Genomic DNA, 16,910 nt, shown 5'->3' on the forward strand with positions numbered 1-16,910 from the left:
AGAACAGCTACAGATTCACCAGCTGTATTTGAAAATACTTCAGCTGGACTCTCTTAGTAGGAATATTAAGAAACAAAAAGTCTCTTCTCTTTCACACGCAAAGCTAACAGTCCTAGAAATCAGATTTCTCTCCTGGGGGTTCCAGCGCTTCACACTGTAGCTACTACATTAGTGCAGAAGGGTTAATTAACTTATTGTCAACAAATCCAGGCTAACAGGAGGTTTTATTTTCAGAAGGATGCGAATGAGAAAATAAACTGTAGAAGGTAGATGTCACCTGATTTAATCTCAGTCATCAGATAAGACTTCTGTAGCCTTATCTTAAAGGAGTGGAATAATAACATGATAGCCAAGAAAAAGATATTAAAACTCTGTAGAAGTCGTCAAGTACTGACAGTCTCGTGCCAACACCACAAACGAGGCTGCTGTAAAGGGCACCTGAAGACACTGCTAGACAGGCAGGAGGAAAACAGCTGTAACTCACTTGGCGTGTTGCTGCAAGACGTTAAGGTCCATGTGCATAAGCCGAATTGCTTCTTTCTGACTTACTAGACTGTCAGAGGAAATGACTGGCACGGGAGCTTTCATGGTCTGGAGCGGAAGAAGGGGTTTGGGAGTATCAAACTTCTTCAAACTATCCATTATCCTCTTTTTGGCTAGAAAAGAAAGCAAAGGCAAGTTTTGTCAGTAAGAAAAATTTAGAAGAAACTGAACAAAACCGTTATTTTTTGCATGAAACATTTTTAGCAGCAGACAAGTATTTCTCAGGCAGGATTCCTCCCTTTTTAAAAACAAAAAAATGGCTCAACTAATCCAGCTGTTTTTGTGGACAAAGTTTATTTCACACAGCCAATTTTCATGACCAACTCCACCACACAACATTAAGACTCAAGGCCTCGTTGCTTTCCTTGTTTCCTCCCACTCTTCCAGTTTTTCTTTATAGCCCCATTTATTTCCCTCATCTGAGAGAGGCTCCCAAACTGAGACTGCTGAGCCAAATTCATCTTTTCCCCACAATTCACCCTCATCTCGAGTTCTGTCAGCTCTGATTCCCCCCCAGAACGTGCCAACTCACCATTCCAGTTTCCTTCTATTCCCTCCCTCATCTTTTTTATCACCCCCCCAAATTCCAATCTCATGATATCCTTAATATACCATGACTATTATCCCCTTCTGTGCTACAACAACCATTTCCCCATGCCACAATTCCAGCAAAACAGCAAGGAAAGACATTGGGAACAACAACAATAAATAAAAAAAGATAAAATCTTTCTGCTTTCAGCTACAGTGTTTTTTTGTGTTTGCTTTTCAGCTGTCTCTATCTAAACTTTAGGAAAATTTAAACCAAAAACATGGATGTTAACTTCTCACACGGCATCTTAGCGAGAACAGCATAAAAACTTCATGTAAAACGCCATACCCATTAAAACGAATGGTATTCAGATCTTTATTCACAAACAGCGTTATGTTCCTAAAGAAACCAGGGCTTCAACATGCTAATAATTCTTTCTGGACCCGTTTCACTAACAATATTCTTATCTCTTACCTGATAAAGGGTTGGTGAAATCTGTCTGACATGCAGAAACACTGACTGATTGTGATTCAAGCTGTACCTGCAGCCAAAGGTTTAGAGCTTCTTGAAACTCATGGTGTATGAGTTCAACGTTGACGTACTCAGTCCACAAATCCTACAGCACAGAAGAATTAAATTACCCATTTTGGTCAGCACCATATACTGTGCATCCAACCCACTAGCTCGGGAACTACAATAAGTATATAAAACTAGACTCTGTTGGTTTAAATAATAGGAAAATTGTTACTAAGGAAAAAAAAGAAAATCTATACAGAAAAAAAAGTTGCAGACTTTTTATCACATGTGCAGATAAGCCACTGAAAAGCATTCATGGCACTTAGAGACCTGACGAGCATACACAGTATAATTTTAACAAATCAGAGAGAAAACGTACAGATTATTAAAACTCTGTTCCTAAAGACAGTCTAAAACATCACGGCATGATTAACAGTAATGAGCATAAAGCAGGCTTGCATTTGCAGTTGTCACATACACTGGAAGAATAAAAACAAAGCAGGCATGAGAAAATGCCCTTCCAAAATCTCACCTCTCACTGTTTTTTTTAGTTCTACTAACTCTTTAGGCTTACTAGACAGAATAACATAGCCCACCCAGTCACTAACTTGCATTAGAACCTGACACGTTACAGACTACCAAACGAGCAGATTTCAGCTTCCAGTCTTTTCTCAAGTACCAACTTCAGTAACTCTCTGAAGTTATCTTAGAACATGGAAAGAATTTCAGAACAGTACAGAATAAGGACTGTATTCTCATTAAGATATGAAAGAAATCCACTCATGAGTCCTCACTCAAATATAGAGGAAGACTGTCTAGATTAGCACAGGATTCTTAGGAAAAAAGAGCTTTAAAGTCACTATACATTCTGTACACCTGTTAAAGACCAGTAAACCCAAGTCTCTCACTACTTTACAGGACCGATGTTAATAAGTAAAGTGAATTCTGGATTCCAGATTGCCAGTGTGATTGGCACTTCACCTGTTGATTCTGCATGACTTTAGCAAGTCTATGTGTATCATATTGCTTCGGTAAAGAGGGAACGTATACGTCTCCTTTCTGGAAACTCTCTTCTTCCAACCACAAAACAAAAACATTACAAAGCCTGAGGAAAAAAAGAAAAAAATAAATCAATGTGAACTTCAATTGTATGTGTAGCACGTATTACACAGTAGCCTCATTCTGGGGTTTATATTTATGGGAAAAATCATGCTAACAGGTGACACGGATCAAAACACAGATGTTTCAGACCAGCGGAAAGAGGAAAAATATGACGGACAGTAACCAAAAATAACAGGACAAATTTTGAAAAGGAAAACATTTATGCAAATCAGCAAACATGACCCTGAACCAGAAGTGTTTCTTATGCCAGGAAATCGTATCAGCAACACCACTTGAATGAGCAATGAAGAAAAACAAGACACTGTTTGAGCCAGTCTGGCTGCTCTAAAAAGCTCACACCTGAGTTACACCTTTTAAGGCTTGTCAGATTTAAAGTCTTGTCAGACTCAAATTCACACACACACAGAATCACACACAGAATTGGCTAGGTTGGAAAAGACCTCAGAGATCATCAAGTCCAACCCTTGGTCCAACTTCAGTCCATTGACCAGATCATGGCACTAAGTGCCATGGCCAATCTCAGTTTAAAAACCTCCAGGGACGGTGAGTCCAGCACCTCCCTGGGCAGCCATTCCAATGCCTGATCACTCTCTCCGTAAAGAACTTCTTCCTAATATTCAGCCTAAACTTCCCCTGGCAGAGTTTAAGCCCATGCCCCCTTGTCCTATTGCTGAGTGCCTGGGAGAAGAGCCCAATCCCCCCCTGGCTAGAACTGCCCTTCAGGTGGTTCTAGAGAGTGTTGAGCTCACCTCTAAGCCTCCTCTTCTCCAGACTGAACAAGCCCAGCTCCCTCAGCCTCTCCCCATAGGTTTTGTGCTCAAGTCCCTTCCCCAGTCTTGTTGCTCTTCTCTGGACCCGCTCCAGCACTTCAATCTCCTTCCTGAACTGAGGGGCCCAGAACTGAACACAATACTCCAGGTGTGGCCTCACCAATGCAGAGTACAGGGGAAGGATCACTTCCCTTGTCCTGCTGACCACGCTGCTTTGGATACAGGACAGGAGACCATTGGCCTTCTTGGCCACCTGGGCACACTGTTGGCTCATGTTGAGCTTGCTGTCAATCAGTACCCCCAGGTCCCTTTCTGTCTGGCTGCTCTCCAGCCACTCTGTGCCCAGCCTGTAGCGCTGCAGGGGGTTGTTGTGGCCAAAGTGCAGGACCCGGCCCTTGGCCTTGTTGAACTTCATCCCATTGGAATCAGCCCATTTTTCCAGTCTATCCAGATCTCTTTGCAGAGCCCTCCTGCCTTCCAGCAGGTCGACGCTGCCCCCCAACTTGGTGTCATCAGCAAATTTGCTGATGATGGTCTCAAGCCCCTCATCTAAATCATCAATAAAGATGTTAAACAGGACTGGACCCAACACTGACCCCTGGGGGACACCACTAGTGACTGGCCGCCAGCTAGATGAAGCCCCATTCACCAGTACTCTCTGGGCCCGGCCCTCCAGCCAGTTCTTAACCCAGCAGAGAGTGCCCTTGTCCAAGCCACGGGCTATCAGCTTTTGAAGGAGTATATTATGGGAGACTGTGTCAAAGGCTTTGCTGAAGTCTAGATAGACCATGTCTACAGCTTTCCCCTCATCCACTAGGTGGGTCACCTGATCATAAAAGGAGATCAGGCTGGTCAGACAGGACCTGCCCCTCCTAAACCCATGCTGGCTGGGTCTGATCCCTGGTCCATCCTGGAGGTGCTGCGTGATTGCATTCAGGATGATCTGCTCCATCACCCTGCCAGGCACCGAGGTCAGGCTGACAGGCCTGTAGTTGCCAGGGTCAGCTTTGCAGCCCTTTTTGTGGATTCGTGGCTATTCTATTCCTATTTCTTTCTCTGCTAACTCTGCACTCTAACATAAATGTACTTCTTTCTTCAGCTGTAGTCACCCTTCTGAGGGGTACCCTTTTTATAATCATACCATCCAAGTTTTCCTGTATAATTACAAAGGAGAACTAGAATACCACTACATCTTTGCAGTGTGGTATTAAATATCATTAGCAAACTCCTGTTTTCTGTATCACTGTGAAAAAAGTATTCTAGTTCCAAGCCTCAGCTCTTGAACTCTACCAATATCTTCCCTCCTATCTAGGTGATCATTAAACTTCCAGAGTGTAAGATTTATTTGGATGTAGAACAGTCTGATTTTAAGTTGGAGTGAGGACCTCCTTAAAAATGAAGGACTGACAAAATATTAATAAAGTTCTACCCAGTGAGCACTTTTAGATTATTTTTCACATATGATAGAGCAGGATTTATGATCTTCCTTGTTTGTTTGTCAGTACCTATTGATTATTGCGGGTGAAACACTTAAAAGAAGCTCAGATCCTGGAAGCTAAAAAACCCTGTTAGGGAACAGAATGCCCTAACTTATTGAATTATTGAGTGCACTGCTTCTTGTAGAACCCGGTTAGAAACTGCACATATAGAATTCACTTAGCATAACTAAATCTGCTTAGCATAACTTCTGCAAGCTGCGAACCTTCAAAACTTCCAGCTTCGTTAAGTAAAAAAGGTCTGAGAGTCTTCAAGCTAAAAGAGAAGGGGAGCTGTGACCCTGGAGATAAGTAAAGGAACAGAACAGCATCTTAAACTACACACAAGAATGTTGTGGTTACTGTCAACTGCAGGTTACTGTCAACTGTCAGCTGCAGGTGAAAAATAACAACCAAAGGTCAGAACTTCGACTGACAGCCCGCCTGATGAAAATGCAGAGATGCAATGAAGAACAGGGAGACTCCAGACTCTAATTTTGCAATTGTTCCATAGTGATGTGTTGAGGGTGGGGGCTTGGATTGTTGGGGTATAACTGTCCAAGTTTTTTTCTGCCGAGAGCCCGTTTTCAGGAGGCACCCAGCTCGAGCTGCTCTACGCTGTACCTTGTGAATAAATTATTCATTTTAGAAGAATCTCTGGAATCCATGCCCGAGTATCTGCTACAGGAAACCTAGGGAAAAGAACTGAACAAGGGACTCCCCTCAAACAATCTTTTCAAATATAGTTTCCACGAAAATCCAGACACTGTAATACTGCAAATACTACTTAACGGTAGACTTTTCAAACACTGGACCAGGCTGCCCAGGGAGGTTGTGGAGTCTCCTTCTCTGCAGACATTCAAACCCGCCCGGACACCTTCCTGTGGAACCTCAGCTGGGTGTTCCTGCTCCATGGGGGGATTGCACTGGATGAGCTTTCCAGGTCCCCTCCAATCCCTGACATTCTGGTCTTGCACTAAGGTTTTGGTTAAGCAGACATTATCGCTTTCCAGCTGGCACAGAACACACTTGTCACAGCTCAGTTGGGTAAACTGCACTAATTGAATCATGTGTCACAGTCCCCATAAATTCCCTGATGAAGCGATCTTATTCAGACATAAATTTAGGCTCTAGTCTGTGACAAACTGACATATACTAGAAAGTAGCATGTTACATTTACTGCTAGTGATGTGCATAATGGTAGCAGATATGTCTAAACAACAAACATTTTACCAGTATGAGGATATCATTAATTAAAAAGCAAAGCTCTCCCATAAGGAAAGCAACAACTTTATCAACGTTTTTAGTAGGAAAATCAGCCCTCCCCCAAACAAAACAATTCGTATCAGCAGAGGAACAGATTTGCCCAGAATTATACACAGAACGAGTGCCTGTGGCGCATCGAGGTCAGTCAAGGCTCACATCCCTTCACATCTCCCACCGCTAAGACCGTGCTCTAGTAGCTGTTCAGGTGGTTGCATTGAGTGAGGTCTAACTGGGCAGTTTTTCTTTACCTGACAAGTTCCTTATGCAGTTCTGGTGAAGTCAGGTAATGTGGTGAGGAGCTCGCCTTCTCTGGTGACCTGTCGCTGCCCTTGGCGGGATTCTGCACTCTTAGGGCTTTACTGGCAGTATGGTGGAAGTCCGCTACCTCTATTAAGCGCTGCTTCATTTCATTCAGTAAGTTAACATGAGCTGCGCTCTGGAAAAAACGTCTTCCAATACAGCCATCTACAGGTAACCTAATAATGAACAAAAAAAGCACAACAAAGTCTTGTTGCAAGTGTCAAATTGGCACCTTTGCAAATATTAATAAACTGACTGTATAGAGAGATGCTGCTTTCAGATAGAGTCTTACTGTGAGGCACTTATTAATCTCACTTGCAACGCAAACTTCTTAGCACTTGCTGTTCTGCCAGAGCCCTTATGATCAGACTCACCCATATCGTGGTCCTGGTCGGTGAAGGTAAAGGAGAAAGAATTTCTGCCAGATTAGTGGCAGGAGAGGGTGATCAGCAGGGGTAGCGAGGGCCTGGTGAGCCCAGCGGTAGATCATGAGCCTCTGAAGGGAAGGAACAACAGGCAGCTTCAGCTGGGCCTGTGCTTTCTGCAAAAAGAACATTTTCAGCTTCAGGTGTTCTGTAGTTCCTTGTAACAAGCTCTCACAGTTTAACTCAACAGATTATTAACACAGGGTGAAAACAAAACCTAAGCAATACAAGGGAACACTTTTCTCCAGCAGTCCTGCCCGATAAAAGCAGATGAACGGTTCTCTCACCTTCAAAGCTTGATCAGGAGTCACAGCATTAATAACCAACTCCCCCTCCACAACTCTGCGAAGCTGTGAATCTTCTTCAAATATTGACTCCATATTCAGCACCATCCACGAAAACCACACCTGTATAAACAGCAGTAACAGAAAAATTGATAACAAAATGGCAGGGGTAGGATCAGGAAGCTTGTTGTTTTCATGAGAGGATTATGTCTTTGCCAGATTCTCATAGTAGAGCTACAGAAGCAGTATCATATCTCAAAAAGAAAACTGAGCGCCAGTTTCCTCCTTATCTACATTCAAACATCCTCTTTGTATTCTGTACAGTCGTGGGAAAGAACGGGGAAACCAGGGAAAAGTGACAATTATCCAGAAAGTTCTGGAGGAAGCAACCTACTCAAACCCTGTAAAATAATATCTCCTCTCTCCCACCTGTACTGCACACCTCCAGTTGAGGTATTATAGGTTTTATTTCTTTTTGCTTGAATGAGGAACTTGATTAAGCAGAAAGAAATCAATTAGTGTTCAAAATACCCATCAGAAAATGACTGATCTAATAGAACAGTCAGGCTTTACGTATTTTCTCCCATTAAATACACTGGGAGCAACTGAAGATTAATACAAAAAATTACTAATAAATCCTATTATATTAACTCTTGAACACAGATCAAAGTTTCTCTGCACAAAACATTCCATATTCCCTTTAGCGTAAAAATCCCACAGCATTCTCTTAGGCTAAATTAGGATTTTATTACAAGAAAACTGGCGAACACAAGGGCAGGAAGAGGGAAGAGAAAAATTTACAAAAACTTGCAAAAGCATTAAAAAAACCTAAACACATCGCTTATCACAGGATTGTTCATACAAAACCATTGTCCCGCTTACCTGAGAGGAACTGGCATCACCCTCAACAAAGGAAGGTGTCACATTGCCTGCTACGATCCAGCTAACAAGCGAAGACAGCAGACCTTTGTCACAATGATAGCCCAAAGCATTCTGTGTAGAAACAGAAAACATTGGGGTTTTTTTGTAAGCAGCCTAAGAGATGACTTACATGCTACAGGTATGTCACTGTGCCTTCGTCCAGGTTCCCCACTGCCTCATGCTGGTACTTCCCAACCTCAGTTCAAGCAGACACCTCCGTGTACTTTATTTCTTTTTCAGCGAAAAGATTCTGTTATAGTGACAGCATCTGGTTTTTTTCAGGAGAGGATGCTCTATTTTTATTATAAATACACAACCAAACATTTGAAATGCAAAGACCACAAACTAAAATACTATGATAGAACTCATGAATGAGAAAAGTGTTCCAAATAGGCTTTAATTCTTATTATTACTCACTTATCAGATATTTCACTGATCTTGAGCTACTCAGAAAGAAATCAGGTAACATAATTCCATTATGGCTCATCATCATGACTGTTCCTGTCGCATTTCAGGAAAATACATTCACATCAAAATTAGAACAAGCAACGCATGAACTGACCATTTACTCAACAGCCACACCATTACAGCACACCCATTTACCTTATGTTGTTGGTAAAGCAGCTTTTGCACACAGTCCTCTTGATTGTACTGAAAAGCAGCTTTACACAAGTCATCCAGCAAGAAGAGTGTTGCCTGGTCCCTGTGCCACAGCTGCTGGCTGGTGAGGAGCTGAACCCAGAACTCCAGCACTGCGGCTGGCCCCACTCCATTTGGATGGTCGCTTAGAAAAATGTGCATCTGCCAAATTAAACAGCAAAATTATTGAAGGGATTCCAGCTTCTAGGAAAGCTTAAAAATTTCTTCAAGAGCTATTTAACTTGCATAAGGCTGTGGGTCTATGCTTTTAGTATTTACGATGCTCTCTATGCCTATGTAAAAACAGCTCTGTCATGTCCAACCTCCAGAAGAAATTCTGTAGCCTGGAGAGCGAGCATCTTGTGCCATCAGCAAAAACAGACGCAAAGGCCATCAGTCTCTCTCTTTACCATTCTCTACTGTTAGCAGGCCTTGGTTCTTGACTTCTCTGCACATTTAGAAAAAATACTACTATTCCCCAATACATTAACTTGTTTTCATACTATAACTATAAATTAATGGTCAAAAGCAATGCTTTTTTGCTGCATTCCTCTGGACACCTTCCTGTGTAACCTCATCTGGGTGTTCCTGCTCCGGCGGGGGGATTGCACTGGATGAGCTTTCCAGGTCCCTTCTAATCCCTCACATTCTGGGATTCTGTGTGCATATTACATTCCCTTTTTAGGCACTTTTGACCTGGTATCAGAAAATGTGTTTTCCAGGAAGTCTGAAACACACGTACCGTTGTTACGTCCAGTGTCATGTGCATCGCCAGACTTAGGCAAGTTTAAGCCTAAGTGTTTCCAGGAAACACACCCAACTGTTGATACTTGATGCAGGGTACTTTGTGGCTGAAGAACTGACAGATTCAGTAACCTACCTAACCTCAAGCACTCAGTTAAAAAAAATATACTTGTTTTTTAAAAAACCTCTCCACTGCATTCACAATCTTCTTACCTGTATCATACCACTGAGCAGCTTAACATTTTCTCCATAGCTGACTCCTGTCAAGTGCTGTGTTACTTTATGCGTAACCTGCTGGGTCACACCTTGCGGGACTCCACTATCCAGATGAAGGAACAGTTGGATGCAAGATAAAAACCTAGGGATGTCAACAAATTAAATTAAGTCTAAAATTTCTCATACAGCAGAAAATCTGCTTCTAGAGAATTTAAAGCCAGGTCAACAGCACTGGTTGGCACCCATATACGAGGCTTTTGATTCATGACCATGCCACGGATTTAATTGCTCCGTTTTATATATGTCATAGGCACAGCATGAGCAGTTCATGGCAGACCACAATTAAAGGCAGACCATAATTACAGGCAGACCATTAGGACTGAATACAGGTCTTGATCCACATCCACACCCAAATCTACTATTGCTTGGGAAGCTGACAGGTGTTACAAGCCAAACACACCCCAAGGACCACTTTACTAATTAACCAGGACAGACAGTGGGGTCCAGCACTTGAGAACACTCCCAGTTGCTCACCTTACCAGTAAGAACACAGTTAAACCAGTATCACCTGCTTGTCTTCCTCACTCATCTAAACACAACAGCTACTCGTCAGTACAGCTGTTTGAAGACCACTTCTGTGGCACAGCAGCAGCACTGGTGACAACTGTACTTCTAATGTCAGTAGGAGATATTTCTACAACTATTTCCTCAACCCCAGCCAATGCCAGAAAGTTATCTGGCCAATAAACCAGACACATTTCCCCATCATCTGAGTCACACTCTCACTGGATGCAAACCCCAGGATGAAGCCTGATAAGTTTAACAGTCAAGACTAACTTTCATTCTTCTTTATCAATACATGTATTAGGAATAAATAATGCTTACTGTTCATTCTTCAGGAGATAATACTGGCAAGAATAAAACAAAGGTAAAATTTTATCCAGCACATGGACTATTGTTCTCAGATGTCTTGACTGGATGAGCACACCCAAAAGAGGGATCCCTTCAGCACAGAACTTCTCAATGCTGTCAAAACAAAAACATAATAAACAAGGAAAAATAAAATCACCATCAGCAGAAAGAGACAAGGGTGTTGTCTTCTTTTTTGTGAACTGAGAAGTAGAGACACTTTTATTTTCACACATAATTTCTGAAATCCTAAACAGCTAAATCCAGATAGTTTTTAGTTCAGCTGTAGTCATTTGATTGCTGACAGATTTGGAAAGTATTTCCTGATGTTCTGGGGGTTTGTGTCCTGTCTTCCAAAGATCACTGGAGACAGGGGGTCTTCATCCATCATGTTTCAATCAATATGAAGCTCAGGATTCTGGGCTAACCTTGCCAACTTGCCTCCCTCTCCAGGCAATGGAAGAATCGTAGAGAGGGAGTTTGATTTTAGCTACTTTGACATCGCCTCAGGATGGACAATGTTGTGGACATCTTTCTTCACTACCTATAGATGGAGCTCGGAGGGTTTCTTTACAGTAGGAACTTCGATGGTTGCAGTCACCAGAGATTAATCCTGCTCTTCCTGACCAGGAAACTCATTAGCGGCAACCTACTCGGTATATTGCTCTGCATCAAGTTGCTAACTGAGAAGAGCTGCACATTAGGAAAAGATGTAAAACATTAATTATATGTTTAACCCAAGGTCATGAAAAAGAAATGTTGCATTGTCACTACCATACAGTACAGCGCTTTGTTTCTTCTGCTCATTAACATCACTGGCCTTGAATTTTTGCACATGATGAAGATCAATGCTATGGTTTAGATAGGAGCGAGATATTAAATGGTTGTTTGTAAGGACAAAGTGTCTGAAGAAAAATAAAATAAAATAAAACAAAACACCACACACTCAGAAGAGATTCCTTGTTTTTCATTCCATGCTCAAAGTCAGGTAAAAACTTCCACTCTCAAACCAGAATACCTTCATAACAGTTTCAAATTACTCCAGTCCTTTGAAGAAGGACGTATGTATCTATGGCACAACCTTAGCACCAAGCAAGGGCTAGGGGAAGGAAAAGAAAGCCCAAACAACTTCTCTTTAAAAGAGTAAAGCAAGAAAACAATTATTCAATATTTTGAATATGAGTAAGGGATAATTAAAGAGATTACAGATTCAGGGAAAACAGACCTTGGAGAGACTGATTAATCTATGCCTGGCTTTGTACTTTAATCAGCTAGTACATTGGATTATGTCCAAGAGCTTTATCTACAAACCAACTGAAAACACTGGGAAAGACAGCGTTGAAACACAGAGAGGGCTAGGACGTTCAGTTTCAAGGTTATAAAGCTCTCTATCATTACTGGCATGAGTGGCTTTTTTCTCCTCACTATTTTCTGAATGCTTTGCTGCAGCCCTGCTAGAAAAAAATCACCTGTAGAACAACCCTTTTCAGTAAGTGTGTTTAAAAGGTTATTCTTGTCCATGGCAATCATGCTAATCCCTAGGTTTCAGTGCTATTTCTAAGGACTATTTTGACTCTAACACACAAAGGCAAAAAACAGTATTAGCAAAATAAAGAAAACAGCACACTGTTTGAAACTACAATCCCTGAAAGACTGCTCAACCCCTTGCACCAGAAGTCCTTTGTTCATAAAGACGTTAACAGACCTCAGCTCATCAGTAGGCAAGATGCTCGGTCGCTGGGGCCATCCACGCAAGGCAAACACGAAAAATCACACGTACCTGTGACCTAACGTGGTCATTGCCAGCGCCAGGTAACAGCCGAACGGGATGTTGTCTTTAACAGCCTTCAGGAGGGGGTGAAGTGCGACTGACTCCATCATGTCGGGTGCGCTGTCCGAGGCGGGGACGGTCGGCCAGTCTTGCCATGTGCTGCAGTCTTTCCTGTGGAGCTTCAACCTCAAGATCAAACCCCAAGCCCACTGGTTAAACGAGGTCTCTGGTGTTTCTCCATAACGAACAATGCTGGCTAAGTAGGAGACCTGGAACAAAGCAGCAGGAAGGGGAATGAGGAATCACAGCCGTACTCCAGCATGAAGGGTCAAGACTTGGGTCAGCTTGGATGAGTTTCCTCCTCTACTCCAACACCATGACACTAGATCAGAGCAACAGCAGTTATTTTTCAGACATACCTCATAGCACCATCAGTTAAGGTTATGTGAGAACTCTGTTTCTGTGGCCTTGATTTCCACTTCCCTTCTTTCCCCACCCACCCATTTGGTAAAGCATACCAACCTATAAGGTTTGGCTAAAGTTTTCCAAACTAGATATTGGTCTCGGATTAAATTTTATTTTTATTACTTAAAAAAAACCACCACACACAAACTTCAGTAATGTTTAAGACTGCTACTGAAAGGAAAGCAAAAAATATATATACAAAAGCAACATTTGTCAGCAAAGAGCCTAAAACGTGACAGCCTCCCCCCATAGAGAAGCCTGGACTGTGCACAGGTAGACTCTCTGTATCATGTACACGTGTCCATTATCATTGAGACCCTGTCTAGATAAAAAGAATCTTTTGGAAAAAAATATCGTACATGCTCTGACAGACCAGTTGAAATTGCAGAGCTGGGAGTCAATGCAGGTATTTCATCCCCTCTGAGTGGAGGTACAAGAACCTAAGCATTATTTTCTCTCAAGTTCCAGTTACAAACAAGCTCACGCGAGTTTAGGACAGATTCATCAATATAAGTGGAAATCAAGGCAGAAACAGGTTTAAAAAGATAACTCATCTAGGTGGCACGAGACAACAAATCATGATTAAGCAGTGCAGAGAAGCAAGTCAGAAAAGAGCAGACACAATAAGGAACATTCAAAGTGTGGAAAGAAAAAAGTGGGGAAAAAAGCACCAGGAGGAGAAAGCACTGTACGAGAAATACTGAGAAGACAAAGCACAACGCAATATTAAAAGCTCTGAATAAATAAATAGAAGCATCTCGGACTGAATAACCAAAAAAAGGGATTTTTAACCTTGAACTTCCTATCCTTCCATTCCCCTTCTGTAACTTGGAGCCATACCTTCCTCCGTCACCAGCGTGCTGTAAAATCAATGTAATAAATGTTTGTAGGGTTTTCAGGTAACACTACTGAAAAGCTCCTAAAAAAGAGTCTTTAAATAAGGTAAGACTATGAGCTGGAGACACAGGAAGGATGTCTCTTACATTCACCAGTAGTAGTAAGTAGCATTTTATTAAGCAAGTACTGTCCAGCTCCACATGAGTAAATGATCATCTGCAAGAACAGTTTGCAACTATTCAACACAGGCTGCACAATAATGAAAAGCGGAAGAAATTTACAATTGTTACTTCTCACGTAGATGTTCAACCTAAATCTAACAGTATCTTCAAATAGGTCTGTGGATACAGAAATACTGAGAGTTGGTGTATTATCATGATTTAGCAGTATCAAGATAGCATAGCTTCAAAAAGACAAGAAGCAAACAAGGTCTTGGTCTGTAGTTATCCCTGTCTATCACTAAGCTATTCCCTGTAATTCCGAAGACGAAATACCTGGTTTATGCTTTCAGAAATCAGCCCAGCATACGGTTTCTGAGAGAGATATTTCTGATATGCTTCCAGGACCATTAATGCAACTTCAGAATGGACAGATGAATCCAGATGAAGAGTACCCTGCTAAAAACAGAGTCATATCACAAAACCTCATTTAAAAGGTCTTTACAACAGTATAATTCAGTTGCACTACAAAGAAATAAATCTTAATTTCAACAGCCAGAAAGATATTAAGGATTGTAATACTGAGGCAAAATCTTGGCCAGCCAGAAAAATTTTGGCTCAATATTGAAGAATAATAAGGTAACACAAAGCTCAACAGCTAGGTTATTTCCCGAAAAAAGTGACCATAATCACTTCTCACATGCATTTCGTGGATTTATAGCAACCGATCCAAAGATCCGTAGATGACATTTTAAATTGCATAGTACAGACACTTGAAATCTTGCCTTTAAAGGCAAAACAAGACTAAAAAAAAGGGATCATGTTTTCTGTATCAAAGCATAGAAATTGTCTTATCAACAGCCACATCAAAGAACTATTTTTCCCCATATCAAAGTGTACAGATATGACACCGTTATTGCACAGTGAAGATCTCACAGTTCATTTCTCCTGCCATTCATGTGTTTTCATGTGTCACCAAGAAACAGGGAGAAAAGGTAAGGCAATCTTGCTGTACAAGTATCAGCAGAGGGAAGAGTTCAGTACCATCAGATGTTACAGACTACAATGGATCACTGAACACAGGTGACAGAATTATTCCCCATAATTTGTTTCAAGCTGATAAAACATTCACCCTCTATTAGTTACTGAGCTGACAGAGCTCCAAAAGCAACCCATTCTGTGGAATATCTTCCAATTATTTAAATAATGCTCAGGGCTTCGAAATCTCTAATTTTAATCATTAGTTTTCTTGCACTGCGAAAAACACACTTGGATACCAGCCTGCCAACTACAGTTACACCAGGCTCACACACACTTCTTGGAAGACTCCTCTATTTCTGCAGCCACAAATATCTCAATCAAGTGATGCACTAAAATTGTCCTGTCAGATGTTCCCTCTTGTTTAGAAAGAGGAAACTCCTGCTTAAGTACCTCTTTAATCTCAGCTGCAGCACTACAAGAAAGCAAGACAACCAAACATCAGGCAGAACGCTGTAAAATTATTGTCAAGCTCCCACCCTATGCCATCAAGTACAACCATCATATAAAAGCACGTAATTAACTGTCTTAGAATTAAATTACAGTCTCAGGTTGAGTAACACACTTATTCTGTAAAACTGACCAGGTTCAGGCCTCCTGTTTTTAATACATACACGCTCACCAAATCCCCAGTTCAGCCCTTCCAAGATAATGCAGGCTAGTTTATTCTCCACTGTCGTTAGATTGTAATTTAATAACCAGTTGCCAATCAGTGCTAACTCAGATGAAGAAGGTTTCCACAAGTACAATGGCAGTTCTTTAAACAGATATAAAGACACCTTTGAGGAGAGAAAAGAAAAAAGTCTAATCAGTACTCAGTATGGAACAATAACCAGCATTATGCGCTTCTATCTTAAAAGTAATACAATAAAAAAAATAAAACAAACAAACCAAAACATGGGCAGGTCTTTAACATGGTCCATTGATACAAAGCTGTACCTTGAAACAGTTTGTGTGGCCTCTAGTTTTAAGTGATGGACGTTAGCACTTACCATCCCGACTTTCTCAATGGTGTCTCTAACTCGATCCAGCAGTACAGAAATAATGTGCTTATGGATGCTGGCGATCGCTCCCAAGAGTTGTCGACCGACTTTTGAAAACGTCTCTCTCGTGGAAAGACTGACATAAGACACCTGAGAAGATGAGCAGAGAGGTATTACTGGTTGTAGCTGACCTTTGCTAACACCGCGATAGAACACCTTTTGGAAAACACAGAACCAAATTGCTCTTGGTGATTCTGGACAAAGTTGATAAATGCCGATATTAAAACTGACACTGATTGTCCTATAAGAAATTATTATGTCACAGTACCAAAAACAAAGTACAAAACTAAACACAGGTACAACAATGTCACACACACGAAAACAAACCTACACACCACAACAAAAAAACCCACTATGTTAGGGAATAGACTGCCCTAGCTTATTGAGTTATCAGGCATACTGCTCTTATAGAAATTGTGTAGAAACTGTTCACAGGGAATTCACTTAGCATAACTAAATTTGCTTAGCAAGCTGCAAAGTTTTGAACTTTCTCCCTTGTTAAACATAAACCTGAGAGTCTTCAAGGTAGAAGAGGAAGGGAGCTGCGTCCCTGGAGATAAGTAGAGAAGCAGAATGGCATCTAAAGCTAGACTAAACAAAATCATGTTTTGGTTATTGTCAATAACTTATTTTCTGCAGGTGCAAAATGACAACTGAAAGTCAGAACTTTGAGTGGTGTGCTGGGGGTTGGGAGCTTAAGCTGTTGGGGTATAATTGTCCAAGTTTCTTTTCCCTGAGGGTCTCTTTTCAGGAGGCCCCCAGCTCATGCTGCTCTACACTGTACCTTGTGAATAAACTATTTAAGGACAATTTCTGGAAATTTGTGTCTGAGTCTGTGCATCAGGAAAACTATAAGTTAGACCTGTATGAGAAAAATGAAGCAAAATAAATTTATTTTTGTTCATTTGTTTCACTCTGGGTGGGTTTACCAAAAAGCTG

At 41.4% G+C, this 16,910-nt stretch overlaps 1 protein-coding gene across 2 annotated transcripts in view; it reads right to left on the reverse strand.

Moving 5' to 3' along the window:
* EPG5 (ectopic P-granules 5 autophagy tethering factor) overlaps positions 1-16,910 on the reverse strand; it is a 59,440-nt gene that overhangs the window by 23,172 nt on the left and 19,358 nt on the right. The window contains exons 13-26 of one of the 2 annotated variants that reach the window (XM_065860791.2): positions 15,921-16,061; positions 15,543-15,707; positions 14,227-14,346; positions 12,440-12,699; positions 10,636-10,776; positions 9,748-9,892; positions 8,755-8,952; positions 8,113-8,223; positions 7,234-7,353; positions 6,896-7,062; positions 6,470-6,697; positions 2,570-2,693; positions 1,547-1,688; positions 485-656 (exon numbers count right to left, since the gene is read on the reverse strand). In XM_065860791.2, coding sequence (XP_065716863.1) covers positions 485-656; positions 1,547-1,688; positions 2,570-2,693; positions 6,470-6,697; positions 6,896-7,062; positions 7,234-7,353; positions 8,113-8,223; positions 8,755-8,952; positions 9,748-9,892; positions 10,636-10,776; positions 12,440-12,699; positions 14,227-14,346; positions 15,543-15,707; positions 15,921-16,061 — 2,234 coding nt within the window. Of the gene's footprint in view, positions 1-484; positions 657-1,546; positions 1,689-2,569; positions 2,694-6,469; positions 6,698-6,895; positions 7,063-7,233; positions 7,354-8,112; positions 8,224-8,754; positions 8,953-9,747; positions 9,893-10,635; positions 10,777-12,439; positions 12,700-14,226; positions 14,350-15,542; positions 15,708-15,920; positions 16,062-16,910 lie in introns of both variants that reach the window. The other variant, XM_065860790.2, reaches the window with a different exon arrangement.

Source organism: Patagioenas fasciata, chromosome Z, assembly GCF_037038585.1.
Source record: "Patagioenas fasciata isolate bPatFas1 chromosome Z, bPatFas1.hap1, whole genome shotgun sequence".
Lineage (NCBI taxonomy): Eukaryota > Metazoa > Chordata > Aves > Columbiformes > Columbidae > Patagioenas > Patagioenas fasciata.